We start from the raw sequence: 21,618 nt of genomic DNA, 5'->3' as shown, positions 1-21,618 counted from the left end.
AACAACGTCCACTTAACGAAAAAGCCCAACAAAAATGGGGGGACTAGGTCTAGTTACTTTTTGAGAAAACTCCTTCTGGAGGGAACACAGGGATTTTAGCCTTTGCAGACCATTTACAAGCACTAAAACCTATAGAACACTAGGAAAGGGAAACCCCCAAAAAGCATATCAGGGCCTCGAAAATAGGTCATTTTAATGTGAAAGAAAATTTGAGAAATCCAAACCAATAAGCAGGTTGTATTGGGGGTTGAATGGATCTAAATCACTATTTCCCACTAAATATTATAAAATACGTATTTTATTGCTCTGTTTACAATTAAACTCAACATTTGAACTAATACATAACATTTGACATATACACATTCATTCACAATAAAAGCTCTCTTTTTTTAAAGCCAAAAGTTAGCATTTTTTTCGAGTCCTCTTGTACCCATTTTCCACTAAGGCGGTTCCAGGGCCTATTCCAAGCCGGTGCCAGATTGCGTGTTTTTCCACTGCGGTAATGCTACAGTTCCTCAAACTTTTTCAACTGGTGAACGAGCAATCTACCAAGCCGGTCATTTATGAAGAAATGTGCGCTAGGAGACATTACTGTTTGACAGTGAGACACTGACTCACTACTTTCAGCTGGTGTGAGGAAACATCAGGCTAAACACCTGTCAACAAACGCAGCTGAACCATAGTGGCATTTTATTAGACACGTTACTCTGGAGGAGACCATAAAACTGGACAGGTCTTGTTTACAATTCAATCTGGCTTTGCACACTTTCACACAAAAAACTGAAACGTTGCCTTTAAATAAATGTATGATGTTATATCTGTATTAGGCTAGTTCAAAGCAATACTATTAAGTTGAACCTAATATATAAACTTAATTTTGCTTTCAACTAACCTAAGACAGTTATGTGAAATCTGTTGACATAATACATTTAATTAAGAGTCAACGTTTCAGTTTTTTCAGTGTAGGTTTAAGAGCGAAATAAGCACAGCTCTAAGGTAGTCTGACATTGTTGTTAGTGAGGGAGAGGCTGGTAATCGCTGACATCATGATGTGGCTCCTCCTTTAGTCGGTGGAAAAGCAAACTGATCCTTAAGTGGTTTGCAAGTTGAACCAAACTTGCCCCAGCAAAGAAATAGTACAGAACTCATCTCAGTGGAAAAGGGGTGTAAGTGAATGATACAGTGATAAGATATAACCAGAAGTGGGAGAAGTACTCAGATCTTGTACTTGAGTATAAATACTCTGTTACAGTAACCGTCCTGCATTCTAAATGTTCCTCCAGTGAAAGTAGAAAAGTATCAGCATCAGAAACTACTTAAAGTAGCGACAGTAAAAGTAGTCATTGTGCAGATTGGTCCATTTCAGAATAATATTGTTTTATTATTTATAGGTATGTGTTTGAGTTAAATGATTTTGTTTTATTAATTGTATTCTATAAACTACTGACAATTTTTCTCTGTGTTGGAATTCAACAGAAACTCGAATGGCTGCCATACATGTAGAAATAAAGATTTAAGAACAATTTGGAGTGGTCTCTTACATTTTTCCAGAGCAGTATCTGATATGTTTTATAATGATTGATCATTAAAGTGTTCTCAGAGCTGGTAAAGGTGCAGCTAGTTTGAATGGCTTTGTATACTGCAGGGTAGCTGCTGGATTTACTGCAGGTGAACTACAGTCTGATTTAAGGGCTGATCATATTTACCATCATTAATCCAGATCTGTAGAGTAACTAAAGGGATTAAATACATGTAGTAGAGAAAAGTACAACATTTACCTCTGAGGTGTAGTGGCGAAAGTACAACTATCCCAGAATAGTTCTTAAGTACAGTACTTGATTAAATATACTCCCACCTCTGGATGTATTGTGCTCAGTACATGCTGTGGAGAGGTAAGATGGAGGTGTTTCTGATCTTTTCCTGCAGTTTCTCTCTCAGTGTTCGTTTCTGGACTTCATGCCAGAGGTATCGAGGGTTTTCTACAGGTGGAGGCAGCAGCACCTCCATCGACTCCAACTTCTCTCCGTCCTCATTGCGCTGGACGCGGTCAGGCACCAGAACCACCAGCGTGTTGAAGCACACGCCGTCCGTCTTCCCTTGATGCCGACCGTTGTGCTGCAGGCTGAAGACGCCCAGAGTGTTGACGTCATGGTCGTAGTACGACGACGGCATCGCTTCCTGCACCAGCATGTTGGCCGCCCAGGTCACAGCGTGGGTCTTCACTGCAGCAGCCGCGGGGAGGTGGAGCCCTGGGGCTGCAAGGCAGAAGAGAGAGAAGAGGGGGGGTGGGTTAGTTCATGGAGATTCAGATATTTCAAACAGAGAGACATGGAGGATGAACATCTCTTTCAACAATAGAAATTAATTTCTCACATACGTTGATGTAATCTGAATAAAAATGAAAATAATATATGCAATCCAGAAGATTTTTCATATTCACGACCATAAAAAAAAGAGTCATACCCTGATGTACAGGGAACAATATGACAATCTTTACTATAATTTGACAAAATGTAAATGCATGGAGTGCCTGGATTATTTTTCATTTTAAAATATGCAGCTTTTCCCTTTAAAATAAAGTACAAACTTCTCAGTAATGACTTATAACCCACAGGAAATGTCTGCACCAAGCTATTTTTGTGTTAAATTAAAAGGAAAAGGCAATCCGTTAGTCCTCTCATCAAGGAAGGGTTCTCAGTTCAGCTTCCATAAATATAATCATGATTAAAACTAAACAAAAAGCATTAAATTACATTTCATTTTGTCGAACAAGCCTGAGAGCCTACGGACATGTCAGGTGGACAAAGAGTTTGCTGCATTCATGTCTTGTTACATTCTTTGTAAAGAGTAGTTTCCGACCTTGGAAGAAGTCCTAACATCTGAGTATGAGTTACAACTGGAAAACTGACATATCTAACTTAGCACATAGACAAATATAAAAACAAAGCAAAGGTAACAAAGGCGCCAGAAATGTTGGAGTAGGCTTATGTCCAAGACAAGAAGGAGAGTTTACCAGCAGGATGACGGCGGAGGGATGGTGTCTATTATTATTTTGGATTTAGAGCCAAATCTAGTAGAGTGGTGCAGGAGTCCTAAAACACGGAAATTAGTTTTGTCACATTTTGGCACTTCCTGTTTTCTTGTCTTTAAGTCACAATTTTTTTAATGGGATTTTGGTTAGATGTCTATTAGTAAATATCCCACTGATAAATGTTTGAATGAAATGCTAAACGGGACTACTGAACACAATCTTGCTGAATATGAGCTGTCTTTAGCTTAGCGGTGGTGATGTGAAGTCATTGCATTTACGCTTCAGAAATTATAAAGTGGTGTTAATATGTGGAGATTATCCTATTGAACATAACGTGTAAGTATCTTGTTTTCCATTGGCTTTTGGTCAAAGGAGCACTTACTGTACAATTCTTACTTAACTTATGGGTCGGCCTATAGAGTACGTTATCACTGCCCCACTGTAGGCCATCTGATGAACTTAATTAGATAATCTGTAGACTTCTGGTATGAGCTGTGCAGAACAGAGTGGTCACACCAATGGTAACACCTGTGTTTTAACCGTTTATTTACCAGGGCAATCTTTTCTCACCGTGGCATCACTATTGGATCATTTAATGAAGAAGGGAGGTAGAGAAACAAAACGATGGACAAATTCTTCGTGATGGAAAAACTGACACAGGAATTGAATTACAACAACTGTATTTTGTCTTTCATAGCCCAAAAAGATGGTGGAAAAAAGAAAAACGTTTTGACTTTTCAGGAGTTAGCGTGGCAAACAGAAATACGTCAAATCTTGGAGTGAATGAGTCGGTTTCTGATCAGCAGCAGGGTACCTTTGATGAGCAGGAGCCAGATCTTGTTTGCAGAATTGGTGAAAACCAGGACGGATCTTTGCACAACGTGACGGCAGCGTAGGTCCAACGGTAACGTGACAGGATGCCAGGGTTCCCGACAGTACCTGAAAGCAGCACAGCAGACAGAGTTGTTGTATATCACATTCATACTCACACTGTTTCCTTTTTCCTATTTGCGTTTCAAAAAATGATATGCATACAGGGTAAAGGGTAAAAAAAGATCAATTTATAGAACACAGTTCACAGATTATGGCTACATCATTAATTCTCATGAGAATTGTATTTTTCATATCTAACTGGAGTGTCATGGCAATGTTTTGTTTTGAATACCATATTTTTCCATCTATCATGAAGAAGATAAACTTGAATTTCCACGATTTGTTAATATATATATATACACATTTTATTTACAATATTCTTTCCATTAAGTTTATTAAGTTATCATCTTTTAAGCAACTCCCTGTAATTTGATTAATTTACTATTACTAGGAACAATGTTACGATGTTGGTTTAAGCAGGGAGGATTTTTTTCCCATTCATTTACCTTAAAGCATTGACAAAATTAAACTGATACTAAACATAACCACAAAAGATACCAATATTGATATGCTTGCTGTAATTTTAAGAAATAAATGTCCTAATATGTTTTGAAGGACAGAATATAAAATGTGTGAGTTTTGTAGAAAAGGACAGGGACAGGGTGAGTCTTCTCCAAAGATATATGGTAGTTTAATCTTTATGTGTTTAGAACATCTTTAGCCTGTCTTAGCACAGACACTCAGAGAGTAATGTCGTACTTAAGCCCGCAGTCGATGATACGGATGATGTCTCGACCTCTTAGAGGGAGGACAGCCTTTCTGTCCCACCAGCAGGCCTGAAGAGACTCCTGATCTGCTGCTGTCAGATTCTTTAGACTCCCACCTGACACACAGAAACACAGAGACAACGCTTACTTCATTAAAGTCTTACACATCTAAAGAAAAACACCTTAAGCTTTCTACACTGTAATGTAGAAATAAAACTTAAAGGGACATGTTCTGCTCATTTTCAGCTTCATATTTATATTTAGTTCCTCTCCTGAGACATGTCTCCATGCTTCAATGTTCAGAAAGCTCTTTATGTTTCTCATACTGCCTGTGCTGCAGCACCTCTTTTTACCCTCTGTCTGAAACCAGAGCCCAGTCTGCTCTGATTGGTTAGCTGACCGGCTCTGTTGTGATTGGTCAATTGCTTAGAGATGTCCCGCCCCTAAGCCTATCACGTACTATGTGTTGGAGCGCTAGTCAATAAACAAAGGAGTCCTGTGGAGGCGTTTCAAGAAGGGTGGGTGGGGGGTGGGGACTCCCTCTGGTGGGAACACAGGGATTTTAGCCTTTGCAGACCATTCACATGCACAAAAACATGGATGGAAAAAAATGGAACATCTCCAAAAGCATAGTATGGCCTCTTTAAACGCTAGACACAACACAACACTAGAACACTGTTAATATTGTCGATGAAGGTAAAACAACGACTAACATGTGAGTGTGACATCACACCTGTGATTTTGGCGAGGAAGTTAAAGCGGATCCATTGTGGTCCCTGCTCCTGTATCAGCAGCAAGGTGATTGGTTCACAGTCAAACCCTGCCTCTTCCTTCACCTGCAGACAAACAGAGCGGTATCCCAGGCAACACTTAGGGTAGTATATTACTTTCACTTTTCAATTTATAATATCACACACCACTGGATTTGTAATGATGTGCAGTACACGTCCTTGCTTTATTCACATGCTAATACATTTTTGAATACCCAGTCATACTTTTTGGGTTATTTTAGTGAAAGTAACTCAAACGTAGTGTAATCAGTAAACCTAAATGGAAAGTTAGGCCTACACAAATACATCATCACTGCACAACTCTATTATAAAATACATTTTATCATTAACCCGTCAGACAATGCTTACCTCCCTTCTCATCGCCTCTTCCAGGCTCTCCCCCACCTCCACCCTCCCGGCAGGCAGGTACCACTGCTTATAACAGTCCTGCCTCGCCTCCTGCACCATCAGCACCTCCTCCTGGTGGTTGACACACACATCACAGACACAACACACACACACACACACACACACACACACACACACACACACACACACACACACACACACACACACACACACACACACACACACACACACACACACACACACACACACACACACACACACACACACACACACACACACACACACACACACACACACACACACACACACACACACACACACACACACAAATAATAGTATTTAATTGATAAATAAAGTGAACAGTGGACATTTTTAAACAACAGCTAAAGACACATCTTTTTAGATTAGCTGGTTATTAGCGACACGCCGCTTTTAAATAGTCTTTTAGTTTTTATTATTTCTTAATTTTTGTATTGGTTTATTTATTTTATAGGTTTTGTAGGTTTTTACTTATATCATTTATTTAACCGTTTTATTAGCAACATTTCCATTTAGGTTTGACTTGTAATTTATTTGCCTTCATTAAAATGATTGTTACATATTTATTATTATTTTATTGTGTAAATATATATACACAATAAAATAATAATATATATATATATTGTTTTCTCTTCCTTTTGTCTTATGACTTCCATTATTTTTCGAAGAAGGATCCTTATTTATTTTATTGTATTTCATTTTTATTATTATACCTTTTAAGATAAGATGTACCTTTATTAATCCCTGTGGGGAAATTCAGTAGTTTAAGCAGCAACAGAATAAGAGTGAAAAACAAAACAGAGTGGTTCACACAGGATAATAAAACAAACATGAAATGATTAAAATGATGTACAGCTAAGTAACAAAAAACGGAATTAAGGACTTCAGTGAACGTACGTACATTTTGTATCCGGATTGTTGAATATATTTACATCGATTGATACGGGTAAAAGGCTTTGTGCAAAAGTGCAGGCTTGATGTGCAGTCCGGGTTATTGTCAGTGAGTCTCATGGTTAACCCCTTGTTGTGCAGCCTGATGGCTACAGGCACAAAGGAGTTTCCCAGGCGCTTAGTGCTTTGGCGAGGTGGGATGAGTCTGTGGCTGAACGTACTCCTCATCTTCACTAGCTCTGCATGGAGGGGGTGGGAGGGGTTATCCAGGATACTTTTACCTTCTTGCGTCTCTTAAACTGTTTTATTATATTATAAATGTGCTGTTTGAATAAAGCTTTATTATTATTATCATAATAATAAAAACTGATAATGAGGTCACCTTCTCGTTGAAAATGACGGCGCAGACGATGTAGGTGACGTTTTTTTTCAGAGACGCCGGTTTGCACTGCTCGGGGCACACGTCACATCCGGTGACCTCTGACCCCTGACCGCTCATCAGACTCTCCACCTGCTCCTCCACCTCCCTCCACTCCTTCTCCATCGCCTTGGTTTCTGCACACACATGGAATACATACATCACAATACAGGCATCGGAAGCATAGTGACGACATCAGTCTGCTATTCCTGCGCGCACACACACACACACACACACACACACACACACACACACACACACACACACACACACACACACACACACACACACACACACACACACACACACACACACACACACACACACACACACACACACACACACACACACACACACACACACACACACACACACAAATAACAGTATTTAATTGATAAATAAAGCGAACAGTGGACATTTTTAAAGACACATCTTTTTAGATTAGCTGGTCATTAGCCACACGCCTCTTTTAAATAGTCTTTTAGTTTTTATTATTTCTTAATTTCTTAAGCACAAACTATCAAATTCTAAACTACACCCTTTAAATTATTCTGGCAATTAACTGTAGGCGTTGGCATGCTGGTTTAGATGGTTATTTGATTTTTACCAGTTTGAAATGTTGAAAAATAAGGGAAGCGGAAAGTTTCTAAAAATGTAGGTTGATTGTTGCTAGCTAATCGGCTAATCGGTGATCGTTGCTAATAATGCCAAATAAACACAAGAAAGAAAATAATGGTGGGTATGAACACTTTGGTCCAGCAAGAAAGAAATCCAAGAGAGATGATGGTGGCAAAACTTGTATTTTACATGTGCCTGGCTTTGAGTATGAGGATTTCACACCACTCTCTCAAGTCAAAGGATCTGCAACTGAGAAGCTGGCCTATCTACAGGGTATTCGTGATAAACGTCTCCAAGAACCCCTTGATTCTGTTTGTCGCATGGAGGATGTCTGTAATCTGATTCCAGAGAGTCTGGCTGGTGCCAATTTAAAACTACAGGTTACCATCAAGCCTGCCACAAACAATTTACAAGGCACCAAGAATGCTTACAGAAAAGGCCTACTGTGACACCTCAGGAAGCTTCAACATCACGGTCACCTCGTAAGCCACAGTCATCCTCTGCCACACAGCTATTCTCTCCAGAGTGTATCTTTTGTGGAAAGCTGGAAATGAAAGTGTTGGGAAAGACCCAAAGATGCATCAAGTTCCCAGTATATAAGAGTAAGGATGGAACCCTGAAGGAGCCGACATGGAAAAGGATTGAGCCCCAAGCCTTGGAACCTGGACTTCACCATCTCCATCGTATGGTCCAAGATGAGGATCTTTTTGCGAGAGAAGCGAATTATCATCAGTCATGTCGCAAGTCTTTTGACCTGAATTATGCAAATCATAAGCGACTCACATCACGAGGTGAAGCCCTTGATACCAACCCTGTTAGTGGAACAGGGGAGACTCCCATTGCTACTGCACATCAGATGGCATTTAATGCTGTGCTTGATGTCATTCAAGATGTAGTGATACGGCAGAAAAAGATTGTGCAGCTTGCATCACTACATCTTGCCTACACCCAAGAGTTGGAAAGAAATGGCTTCCCCAATCCTGAGTACAGAAATGAGAAACTGAAGAGCAAACTTGAAAAGCATGAGGGGATTACCTTTGCTAAGGTCACAGCAGAGGACAAGGGTTGTATCACCTACAACTTGGTATACAATGCTAGCTTATCTGTCTCAGATGCTGTGGCACATGCATACAAGCTGGAGAGCAAGGACAAGTATGAATATGTGGCCCTGCTTCTCCGTGGAACAATCCAGAAGACATTCAGAGCGTCAAAGACACTTCCTTGGCCTCCTACAGCTGATGATCTGGTCACGTCCTTGGATAACCTCCTCCCATCTGATCTCATGAAGTTCCTGACCCTCACCATTTCTGGTGATGCTGACATGGAAAAGTGTGACAAGACCAGACGCCTTGTGCTGTCAATAAGCCAGGTATAACATAACTCCCCACTTTAATATGTGCTCTGCCTTTAGCCTTCTTATATTGCTTTCATTTTATTTTGTGTACAGTATAGTTCCTTGAACACTTCAATACTAATTGCTTTCTTTATTATTCCAGGACATGTGTCGTGCTGTGACAAAGGGAGAGTTGAAGTTGCCTAAGCATATTCTCCTCTGCACCACCATATGCCACCTTTACCGCAGTAGACAACTGACTGCTATTCTCAGTAGGTTTGGTCACTGTGAAACCTATGACTTTGGATTGGAACTTGAGACCACGTTAACCAAGGCCCTCGATGAGTTTTCCTATTCTCTCAGTACCAAAATTATTACTGGTGAGGGCAACAACGGGTTTCATCTTGAGTGGGACAATCTGACAAAATAACTACAAATATCCATGGCTCCAATGTGGTGAACTGGACTGGTGGGATCATGATACAGGAGGTGAAACCTGGATTTGATGACCCCAACTCTCTGGGAAATCAACGAACGCTCCCTCTCTATGTGCGGAACAAGACACGCTCTCTGAAGGTAGATACACCTGAGACCCTGAACCCCGTCCACCTCTACAACCACGCATCTGGTGCCCCTGTTTCCCCCAAGGTGGACTCTGTAAACTTCTACTACTGGGCAAGCAAAGCATCTGCATCACGGCTGGAGAAATGTGGAACAGCGGTGGTAGTCATGGAACGCAAAGCATATCAGCTAGAGTCATCTGGTGGCAATGTGAGTATATATGTATAATTCACCTTTAAGCCTCATATACAATTCTATTCTATATGATTATATGAGACACTTTATGAAGACATTTAACCTAACACCATCAGACATGAGAAACTTTGAAATTGGTGCCTTACGTTACTCAATTACTTGTCTCAGGTGACCACATTTGAGATTCATGAGCTGGGGTCATCCCAAGAAGAGACAGACACCCGGGTAGTTCTGTACCTGCTTTATGCTGCCAAACTGGGCCACAAGACGGCTGTGGTGAGGAAACCAGACAGCGACATTTTATTCATCCTCCTGCACCATGCCCAATCCATCCCGCTGACTATCTATATGGACATTGGGACCGGGAAGCACAGGAGAATCATAAATGTCAGCGAACTGGCCAAATCCAAGGGGGCGGAGTTCTGCACAACACTACTGGGCCTGTATGTCTTCACAGGGGAAGATGTTACAAGCACCTTTAAAGGAAAAGGGAAAGTTGGGCCTCTGAAAAAGCTGCAGAGCTATCCCAAGTACCATGCAGCTTTCAGGTGAGTGTTTTTATTCAGATTTATAGAAGCGTGTCATGGCAATAAGTAATTGCTGGCCCTATGTATTGATGCAATAATTATTTATCTCCTCAGAAAACTTGATGAGGAGTGGTTTGTGGAACCAGATGTGTTCGAGGACATCGAGGCCTTCACATGTCTGATGTATGGCCACGCCCGGGAGAAATCTGTGAACAAAGTAAGAAGCACCATTCTCAGAAGGATGATCGAAGGTGAACCTCTCCTGACTGCCACCCTGCAGGGACAACCTGGTCCCACATGTTAATCGAGTCAAACACCGTCGGGCCATTTACAAAAGAGCAGACACACCAACATTCCCGTGCCCCAAGCCTTACGATCCTGGCCAGGGCTGGGTGAAGAGTGAAGATGGTACCCTGGAGCCAGTGTGGTCGTGTGGCCCAATCCTCCCCACTACACTGATTGACTTGCTGGATGAAACAGTCGAGGACATGGATGAGGAAGACAATGAAGAGCAAGAGATTGATTACGAAGACCTTCTAATTGATGAATAAAGTTTTTGAGGTGTTTTTTTTTTCTCCAAAGCACAATTCCGCCTATTGATTTGTCTACATTTTTGCATTTATTTGGGTGATATTGCTCCATAAATCCTCCAGTCATGTCACTACCCATCTCCATCAATGCTTCATGCCCAAATGAAACCAAAAATTGGGTCATTTGCCCTGCAAAATGTATAGTTAAGACATTATGTTGATTTTACGTTCTCTTTTTTGGATTTGTGGAAATCCAGGATGGCAACCAATATGCCAGAATAAACATACATGTGACAAAATTTCAAGAGGATATCATCACCTTGTGTTTACTATACAACTTTAAGATTGTAAAAATACAAAGGTTTGAAAACAAATATCAACAGGGTGTACAGGGGAGGAGTTCCGGCAAATTTTAGCATTGTTTTATGTTTACTTGAGCTCATATGCATCAAACATGATCTAATCATGGGAATCCTTTTTATCAATCAATTCCCCATGAAGAGACAAAAATAAAATGGGGTGAATGGTGTCTGTCGGATGTATAGTTCAGGAGCTATGTTGATTTAAAGTTTTCATTTTTCACAGTGGAATATCCAGACCGGCCATCGAAGACGGTTAATAAAAACATATATGGGACAATAATCTGTCTTTACGAGACACCTTAAGGATTACAAAAAGGTAGGTTCGAAAAATATATCTTTCGAGTGCATGGGACCCTCCCCCCTTCCTTCTAGACTACATGATGTAACACTAACACTTGTCTGATAAGCAGATATTAGTATCATATCAGTTAGCACTGCTCATTTTTCTCAGTATTCCTACATTTTACACTCATTTATACCATTTAACAGTACTTACAAGTGTATTTTTCTATTTAAATAACTGTTAATGTAATGTGCTTTAAAATAATTATTTTTTAAAGATAAGATAACCTTTAATTCCAGTGTGCAGCTGGAGTTACAGGACATGGTCAAACGCAGCAAATCTATTGTACACCAGAATAATAATGACTGCTATTAGGTAGCATAGCTTATGATTTGGTAAGACAGTACAACATTTCTACATAAAATAGTAACATAATCTTAATACAATTATAATAATAATAATAATAACAATAATAATATTGATATTAATACAAATAACAGAGTATATTTTATTATAATATTGTGCAGCAGTATATCAAATGCAATACAATATTGTAAGGTTGATTAAAGTATAGTAAAATATAGTATGTGTATTATATGTTGTGAAAAACTTAAAAATAAAACTTATGAAAACAATTCTAAGTATGAAAGAAAGTGTTGCTATAATATAAAATAAAAAGATATAAAAACAGATTTTTTTTTACACTACAACTATGTTGATCACTAGCCTAACAGGCAATTAGTTATTATTGGTTTATAAGCTAAACTATTTAGCGCACCCTGACAGTAGCTAAGGTTAGCTTGATGTCCTTAGGAAATCCGTTTTATAAACAAACTTCCCAACCGGAAACAGTAGTTATCACAAGCCTGAGAAGAATGTACAGAATTAAAAATACAAACCTTTTAAATTTGACGACCGAGTAAAGTTTACCTGCAGAGATTCAGTGCTGACTGCTGCTGCTCTGTTTTGATATTTGACTCCTCAATCCAAACAGGAAATGCACATACTTTTCCGGTTCAGGACCTTTCAAAGTAAAAGCTGCTTAATAAATATACTTGAATAAAGGTTATTTACTTGCTTAATTTACACTCTGGTTTTCACCACTGGTTGCTGGCAAAGGTTAAAAATATTCTTAAACACTAAATGGTGATCCATATTTCCAATAATGCAAAATGTAACGTTTTCTTTTGCGGACCTTTTTACCAATCAGTATTCCATTGTGAAACCATTTACAGGAAGTTAAAGGTTCCGTAGTCTTCTGGTGTCACAGCAGTGTTGTAACGTGTTGTAAGGTCACAGAGAGGCGCTTTACAACAGCTTACACAGCTCAAAAAGACGTACAAGTTATACTTTTATATTTTGATTGATTATCTAGCGTGTTGATTTATTGACGGAGCGTGTTCAACTAACGTAGTAAACAATTGGCTGCTTGAAACAGGTAAGCTAACCTGCTAATATATATAAGCTCTGTGTCTGTGTTATCTCCTAGTTTAATTAACATTAGCTGTAACACCTCCTGGGACTTACATGTTAATGTCTTTAGTGCTGAAGGAGACTGATATTTCAGTCTGTATTTAATGACATTTCTAAGTATCTGTATGGATCAACTTCACAATGCACCAGGTCATAATTGGTCTTCGACAATCATTCATATACTTAAAATGGGTAAACTCCTAAATACTAGGCTACAATATGGAGAACCTTGCAACCTTTGCAAACATCTTGTAATCATGACTTTTACTTGTAATGGAGTATTTTAAGTCCATAGTCATTTAATTAAGTAAAGGATCTGAGTACTTCTTCCACTTCTGGTTGTCCTGTTTTTGTCACATCATTTTAACTCACTGTGTTTTACTCCTACAGTCATATCAGATCTCAGACAACTTCTCAGCCAATCAGAACACCCCGTGCACCCACTCTCCTCCAAGACACCTCTAGGATCAACTGAAGAGAACTCACCAGAAAGTAAACAAAGTGGAGCATCAAGGCCCTTAGTATTTTGTCTTGTAGCTTTACACTCTTGACACATTCAGGTTCACCATCACCTAAGAAGCATCGTGTGGAACCGCTGCCGTCGACTTGGTTTGTGATCTTTGGTCTTGTGAGTTTGTCCGATGGCGAGGCACAGTAAGTTGCAAAAGCAGATCCTGGCTCTGTACCGGCAGTTCCTGCGGGCGGGACAAGACAAACCAGGCTTCATCCCCCGAATCCGTGACGACTTCAGACAGAACGCTCTCATCAAGAAGACGGACGTGATGCACATCGAGTACCTGTACCGACGAGGGCAGAGGCAACTAGAGCAGCTGATGGACGTCAACACCAAGCAGTTAGGCTCCTTCTCCAAACCTGCAGAGAAAAGCTGACCTCTGACCTGTACGGCGTTATGTGACCATGAACGACACTGACAATTACCTCGCAAAGACTGATGACCAAACTGTTGCTGTGTATCCAGTTGGGAAAGAAACATGCTTTTGGAGTTTAAAATCCAAATGAGCATGCTCTGATTGTTAAGATGCATTAAAATGAAAATATACTTCATTTGAGCTCTAATGTTAATAAAGTTCACATCGAAGTGAAAAAGGCTATTACTGCAATTATTATCACAGTGAAATTGAGCCATCAACATTTTAACAAGTACCGAAATTACAGATTTCACTTATTTTCCTGTTCGTCAGCTCTGTGAAGCTATACTTGGACAGTGGTGCTTAGCGCTGTTTACTAAATACTATGTTCACAATAACAAAGCTAACATCCTGATACTTAGAATATATTGCTGACAGTCATAGTTCAGCTAAATATCAGTAAACAAAAAGTAGGCAGAGGCTGATTGGAATGTCATTCATTTAGATATTAGGTCATAAACATAAACAAGATGAAGATGAATGTCTGTACAATGGTTCACTGAAATCACTCCAGAGGTAAGTCATTCTGGGAGAGTACACTTCATGCTATTTTTAATCATGTATATGGTTTATAACATATGATGTATTGCTGTATAGATCAAACAACTCAACAGTTTATAAAGTAATTAAAATTAGCATATGAGAGGCAAACATATATAAATATAAATAACATTTAAAAAAATGCAAACAGAAAATAATACATTTGTGAATAATTACATATTTAAAAAAAGAAATTACAAAATAAGTAATTAGTTATCTATTTATTTTTCTGTTTCTTTGAACATTTTTTAATTAACCTTCACATTTATTTAATGATTGAAACGTACTGTTCTTTCTGTGTCTTTGTGTAAACCTTCTTTGTAATAAAACACACTCTGATTGTGACCACTAAGAGGCAGCATGGAGTCTGGATCACAGACTGACACCAACGAAGAAGAAGAGGAAGCCAAGTAAACAGGAAAAGAGAAAATTCTCACCCTTTTTTCTGGTCAACAGATTAATCTCCCATTGGTATATTTATGTGAAAGTACCAAATATAACTTCTTTTATCGCTTGCAGAGGAAGTTTAAGGATTATTCTTCATCATAACCTTAAGTTTATTTTGTGCTTTTTAGTTTAATATTCCGTTTTTTCGTCATGGCGAATTCAGGAGGAGCAATGACAAACGCTCAGTTATTTCAGCAGGTGAGAGAGAAAATACACATCTGTTTATGTTTGTTCATCACTGACAGGTTTGGGGAGTAACGGATCACATGTAACGAGATTACATAATTAAAAACCATTAGGTACATCTATTCTAATACAATTACATAAAAAAACAAGTAATCAGATTACTGTTACATTTAGGGGTGATACGGGGATTACTAGCGTGATTACAGTGTGACAATACATTTTGAAATAAAGATAGATATTAAGAAGACGTACTGAAAGAATTTCCTTTATGGTTTATATTTAGGCTACTTTAATTGTTCTTTATCTTAAATACATTTCTCTTTTTAATGCAGTAGGTGGACACCTGATTTATTATACAAAAAATAGTTTGCTTTTAAATTATTTATTAAACTTAAACAGCATTAATAAACTATTACTGTTACTCATTTTGTATATGACAATTTGGATTCTGCTTTTCTAAGGTTACATTGTCATATAAACTTAAGTAAAAACATATATCTTATTGTTATTTATTATCTTTTGTGTTTATTTGCACTGCATTTTCATATTGAAGTAATCAAAAAGTAATGGAAAGTAATCAGGTTACATTACTTTTATAATTTGATACTCAGCTGAGGTTACCGATTACATTTTTATACATGTAATCGGTAACCTCATATAACTGGTAATTGTAGTGGATTACATTTTTAACGTACTCCACCCGACCCTGAAAAGTCAAAGTCAACTTTATTGTCAATCTTTCAATTTGTGTGAGACGGACAGAGAGATCGAAATAGTGTTTCACAGCGTCCTGAGGATTAAAAAATACAAATATATATTAGAGAAAAATATATATATAATGTATGCACATACATACATCAACATACTACATATGCACACATACAGAGGCCCAACAGTCATTAAAAATAACAGTCACTTGAATAATTATTATATTTCAGTACAAAATGTACATTAGTGCAAAAGACTGTCAATAGCAGTGTAGAATGTGTGTGTGTGTGTGTGTGTGTGTGTGTGTGTGTGTGTGTGTGTGTGTGTGTGTGTGTGTGTGTGTGTGTGTGTGTGTGTGTGTGTGTGTGTGTGTGTGTGTGTGTGCTGAGTCCTCTGCGGGCGAGGCGGTGGTTGTAAATGTCCAGGAGTGATGGGAGTGCGCCAGCAGGCTGTGCAGCTTCCGAACCACACAGTGATGTTCCACTTTGAATATAGTACTCTGAACAAAGCAAACCAACTAGCAGCGGTTGTAGAAGTAGCTTACTCTGATGATTTATCTTTGACCTAGTGATAGTCACTTACTATTTCCACAGTGTAAAAACAAAGTTTCCAGCAGAAGTCCTGCATTTTATATGTTGCTTAAATTAGGGTACAGAATTTTTCGGATCAGAAAATCCTTAAAGTATCAAAAGTAAAAATACTCATCAAGCAGAATAGCCCATTTGAGGAAAATATATAGTAGATTTAAATTAATAATGCATTCATGTTTTCCTAACATCAATGTTGAAGATGGATATTATTTTAATAGCTTTTTTATATTCATATGTCAGAATAATATTTGTATCAGATAATAAAGTAAAGAGTACAAAGCTGAGATGTTCTTTTTCTAACTGTTATTGTCCATCAGCATAATGTTCAAACTGATCCTCCAAATTAATAGATTGACATTGTAGTTTTAGAATGTAAATGAAGCAAAGCTATAACACACTTACCATTTCTGTTAAAGGGTGATTATGTTGTGACCTAAGTAGAAAAATAAAGTCATATTAAATTGAAATAAACAGTTACGTGTAACTCCATTGTGTACTACTTCAGTAAATATACAGTTAGCTAATTTCAGAATTGATCTTTGCAGCACAATACAAAGATGTCTCTGACGTCAACACTGTAATGTAACCTCTTCACATGCTGTTAAAAGTCATTCTTTAATGTCATAAACTTTCATTTTAACCATATATCTAACATTGCACCTTGTAAGCAGAGTAAAACGTTATTTATATAATTATGGTGTAAGAGGGTGTACCTAATTCACCATAGGAAATTAAGCCCATAACTATTATTAATCATTATCTTATTACTGGACTTTTGGATTTTCACACAAATGTGCTGAATAATACAGAAGACTACCACGTTATGTTACTGTACCTGACAATTTAGGGGGAAAGGGGGAGTAACAGATTACAGAAAGAAGAAACAGATTTGCAAAACCAAAATAATTTGTTTATTAAATCCAAGAGAGCTCACTTGCCAATTTGCAAAACAACACAAAGGCAAAAATAATAAGAACAGCTTTTTTTTAAAGAAACTGATAAAAGTAAACAATACAGAAAGGAACACCCATGGTTTAAAGTAAGTAAAGTAGATTTACTCAAATAGTAATAATAGTAATAATAATAATAATAATAATAATGAGGTACTTTTACTCTGATTGGGAATTTGAATTTTCTGCTACTTTCTAATTTTACTCCAACCCACAGATAAATAGTGTACTTTTACTCTCCACTTTAGTCACTTTTCAGTTTTGGATTAATGATGTGAAATATCAATCAACGCTTTATGTACTAGCCCTGATTATGGATTGGGACGCACCTGAAGGGAGACAATCAGGGGTAGAGGGGGAGAGAGACACCCATAAGGATAACATGTCTCCCTCATTCTTGCAGATGGCGCTGCTGCGCTGGCTCTCCTCTCAGACGGACGAGGACAGGACTTTTTTGACAGCAGTGATGGGTGTCCAGGTCGGCAGAGAGCTGCTGAATCGGTTCACCGGCCAGGACAAAGTGGACGCTTACAAGGTACCTGCCAGCTTCCTGCAGGGGGCTCCGTCTCCGGGTCAAATATAGACAGTCAGTCACACACATACCCCTTTTTGAACTAAAATTAGCTCCCTTGTGCCAGGGCTTGTTTGGTTTGCAGCCGGTTCAACTTGTGAACCACTTACTAACCAGTTTGTTAAAAAGAAACATGTTTTTTTTATATACAAGGGGTCCAGTCAGGTAAACCATTACATGATGTCATTGGTGATATACAGTATAGTTAAGTAAATTGAAAGCTAGAGTATGGGTGGCAACAAGCTTACACTTAAACTGCTATTTCTTTGGCTTGTCAGTGTGTTATATTTCAATGCAGCATCTAAAAGTCATGCAAAATGCACTTTTTGATGTCTTTTATACATAAATGTGTCCCCGGTGTGTAAGGAGACTCACAAAGTGTCAGAAAATACAACCCTCTCTCTTTTTCTCCTTACCCACATCTCTAAAAACAGGGGTACAAACGAGCTGATCCAGATTTGCTTTGATTATGAAGTCATAACCGAAATATGGGCTGGCTTTACATTGAACTCCTGGCAACGTCCCGCCCACTTGACACGTCCCAACCTATCGTCTCCCATATACAGTCAGTGAGCTGAATCACCTCCGCAGCTCCTCTTTGTGTGTGTGTGTTCAGCAGGATGTCTGCAGGAGGGACTTAGAGTTGTTGTATATAATAAATATAATGTCTCTGTTCTGGTGGGAAACACTGAGAAAATAAGTGATAGTAATTATGCATGATGCTCCAAAGGGGCGTGGCCAGCTTCAGCTCAGCTCAAAGCAGAATCAGCACTTCAGGAACAGGGCTGAAATAGAGGGGGGTGAGGCATGCTACAATGGATGCTCTGTTTGGTATTTTGAGCAAAACACTTCACAGACATGTTTTGTATAGATATGGCCCTACAATATATTGTTCAGATATAGCATAAAGGAGACCTTTAAAAGAAGTAACGAATCTGAGGGGCTCTTTCCACCATTTCATTATGAGGCTCATTGTGTTTTTGTGTGTTTCCTCAGAGAGAGTGTATCCTGAGCATCTCAGAGTTCCTCCAGCAGAACCCGCAGGCCTCGCAGGCCAACATCACCTCCGAAGTGGAGAAAAGAGTTCTGGTTTTCGCCACCAAAGTCAAAGCTCTGGAGACTGCACCACTATTCTGAATATACCTCTCTGTGTTTATTTCTAAAAGATGTGGAAACCTCAACATTGTGGGAACAATTTATATCTTCGTAGCAGAAATGCTATGCTAATTGTTTAATACAGTCTTTTTTGCTATACATTATATTTGTGTATTTTTTTTGTTTCATTGTAACTGAATAATCGATCCCCACAGTGAAAAACTTAAATTGAATGTATTATGTCAACAGATGTCACATAACTGTATAAGGTTAGTTGAAAGCAGAAGAACATTAGGTTAATCTTAATATTATTGCTTTCAACTAACCTAATACAGTTATGTGACATCTGTTGACATAATACATTTAATTTAAGCCAACGTGCACTTTGTATCCAAAGAAGAAGCATTGAGACAGAGCTCTGAAAGTTTAAAGTAAAAAAACATTTTTAAATCCTTTGACTTTTACCTTTGACCAATACCTTGGGAAGTGCTTGAGAATGAAACTCTGTGTCATTGCCTTAAATCTGTATGTTGATCTGAGCTTTAATGACAATACAATGTTCTTTAAACTCACAGCCTTTTATTAAATGTGAATTGTGTGAAGAGAAACTAATAGGGGCTTCCTGTTCTTTGTAATGACACGTGAACACACACTCCCCAATTGATTTGTCTGCATAGAGTTCTTTCTGAAAACTCACATTATGCTCAGGAGGACATAGTTGCAGGTAATGATGTGGTATATGCATCTATATATTCTCTCGACCGGTGTCAGGGCCCATTTCTGAATCATGTCTATGGGATTACATGATAATGATTATTAATTAATAAATGTGTTCATCGAAGCTGGTGTGTGTGGAGCTACTTTAAACAATTCATTTACTGCTGCTGGTCTTGTAACTTTAAGTCAATCTTCATTTATTAGTTGATTTTTGACAAAGCTGTCAGATAAATGTTATGGAATAAAAAGTACAACATTGACATCCAAATTGTAGGAATTTAATAATCAAGTAGCATAACAAGTTAATACCCAAGCAGCTATGTAAAGAAACTAAGTACATTTACTCAAGTACTGTACCTGAGTACGATTTTGAAGTACTTGTACTTTACTTGAGTGTTTCCATTTGATGCTGCTTTATTATCTTCAGTTACTTTAAAGATTTGGATTAATGATGGTAAATATGATCAGCCCTTAAATCAGACTTTAGTTCACCTGCAGTAAATCCAGCAGCTACCCTGCAGTATACAAAGCCATTCAAACTAGCTGCACCTTTACCAGCTCTGAGAACACTTTAATGATCAATAATTATAAAACATATCAGAGATATTATTCTGAAATGGACCAATCAAACAATGACTACTTTTACTGTCGCTACTTTAAGTACATTTAGATGAGAGTACTTTCTACTTTCACTGGAGGAACATTTAGAATGCAGGACTTTTACTGTGACAGAGTATACTCTGGTACTTCTACTTTTAAGTACAAGATTTGAGTACTTCTTACACCTCTATACTACAGTACAAGTACTTCAGAACTGTATTTGTATATTAAGATTTTACTTTAAAAACCACCACCTAATAAAAAATGATATGACTTTTAACAAATCAAATGAATGCAAAGATGAACAAATATGTAGGGCTGCTACTAAAGATTATTTTCATTTTATAGTTGATCATTTTCATGAGTAATTAACAAGTTATTTAAATCTATAAAATGTCCAGTATTTCCCCAAAGCCAAACATGACGTTGCATTTTCAACATTGTATTCAGTTCACAGCAGCGAAGAAACAAGAAATTACTCACGTTTTGAAAAACTTGAATCAGAAAATGTAGGCTTTTTCTTCGTAAAAAATGAGTCAGACATATTATTGAAATACCCAACTATCAAATACAAGTTTGCGGCATAAATTGAAAGAAAAACCTTAACAGTCGTTGAAGGGAACAATTGGAAAATCTACAATTAAAATAAAATGTACATTTTTACAGATTGTCCTAAAGAAATACTGTCCGTGTATCCGTGCTGCATTCATCATCCCTCATTGGGAAGTTGTACTAAAAAAGAGACAATAAAGAGTTCACAGATAATTAATTGGAATATGAGTATCATTGTAATGGGTTGAATAAAAAATAACCAACTCTAATGGCTTCTGATAGTTTAGCAGCTATTTTAAGCCTAGCATCTGGGAAGTCGCCAATAGGCAGGATTATGTGTAAAACATTTTGCATCTAAACTTAGATGACATCTTAGGGGATTTGAAATCTCCAGACTGTACTGCTCATGAAATGAAGATATTTTAAATAAAAGCTGAACAGATATTCAATACTGTTTAGTAAAGCATGAGGAAAAACATAAGGAAAGACTGTTTTACAACTGGGCAACAATACTGGGGCCCACAGGAAGACATCTTTACAGTGTTTAGAAAGTATTTGGAAGATGAGGCAGGAGATTGCAGAGAAGGTCATTACCTGTCTGAGGACACACAGGACAAACTCAAATACACAGAAATAAATCAAATACTCAATAGAATATAGGAAAGCTGCTCACTGGACTGTAATAAACCGGAA

The 21,618-nt window shown here is 38.0% G+C and overlaps 2 protein-coding genes across 7 annotated transcripts; one reads left to right on the top strand and one right to left on the bottom strand.

Annotated features, from left to right (window-relative positions):
- Positions 1-280: 280 nt before the first annotated feature.
- Positions 281-12,558, bottom strand: nudt18 (nudix (nucleoside diphosphate linked moiety X)-type motif 18). Of its 5 annotated transcripts, none has more exons than XM_063898279.1 (8): positions 12,467-12,510; positions 10,767-10,859; positions 7,123-7,295; positions 5,811-5,921; positions 5,405-5,507; positions 4,664-4,787; positions 3,846-3,970; positions 281-2,255 (listed from the first exon to the last, which is right to left on the bottom strand). In XM_063898279.1, exons 3-8 carry the CDS (start codon positions 7,282-7,284, stop codon positions 1,873-1,875), a joined length of 1,008 nt encoding a protein of 335 aa, XP_063754349.1. In that variant the 5' UTR covers positions 7,285-7,295; positions 10,767-10,859; positions 12,467-12,510; the 3' UTR covers positions 281-1,872. The 5 variants fall into 5 exon arrangements, with proteins under 5 accessions (XP_063754349.1, XP_063754350.1, XP_063754347.1 ...); XM_063898280.1 differs by lacking the exon at positions 10,767-10,859 and adding an exon at positions 6,751-6,979 and having other exon boundaries at positions 12,467-12,490; XM_063898281.1 differs by lacking the exon at positions 10,767-10,859 and adding an exon at positions 3,014-3,092 and having other exon boundaries at positions 1,917-2,255; positions 12,467-12,558.
- A 243-nt stretch (positions 12,559-12,801) lies between these two features.
- Positions 12,802-19,668, top strand: LOC134873985 (uncharacterized). Of its 2 annotated transcripts, XR_010167008.1 has the most exons (4): positions 12,802-13,005; positions 13,431-15,154; positions 17,794-17,925; positions 18,958-19,668. XR_010167008.1 is itself a non-coding variant. In XM_063897921.1 (3 exons), exons 1-3 carry the CDS (start codon positions 15,107-15,109, stop codon positions 19,096-19,098), a joined length of 321 nt encoding a protein of 106 aa, XP_063753991.1. In that variant the 5' UTR covers positions 14,886-15,106; the 3' UTR covers positions 19,099-19,668. The 2 variants fall into 2 exon arrangements, 1 of the variants encoding a protein (XP_063753991.1); XM_063897921.1 differs by lacking the exon at positions 12,802-13,005 and having other exon boundaries at positions 14,886-15,154.
- Positions 19,669-21,618: the final 1,950 nt, after the last annotated feature.

The sequence above is a fragment of the Eleginops maclovinus genome, chromosome 12 (genome assembly GCF_036324505.1).
Source record: "Eleginops maclovinus isolate JMC-PN-2008 ecotype Puerto Natales chromosome 12, JC_Emac_rtc_rv5, whole genome shotgun sequence".
In the NCBI taxonomy this organism is placed as follows: domain Eukaryota; kingdom Metazoa; phylum Chordata; class Actinopteri; order Perciformes; family Eleginopidae; genus Eleginops; species Eleginops maclovinus.
The sequence above is the reverse complement of the archived record's forward strand: the minus strand, read 5'-3'. Positions and strand labels throughout refer to the sequence as shown.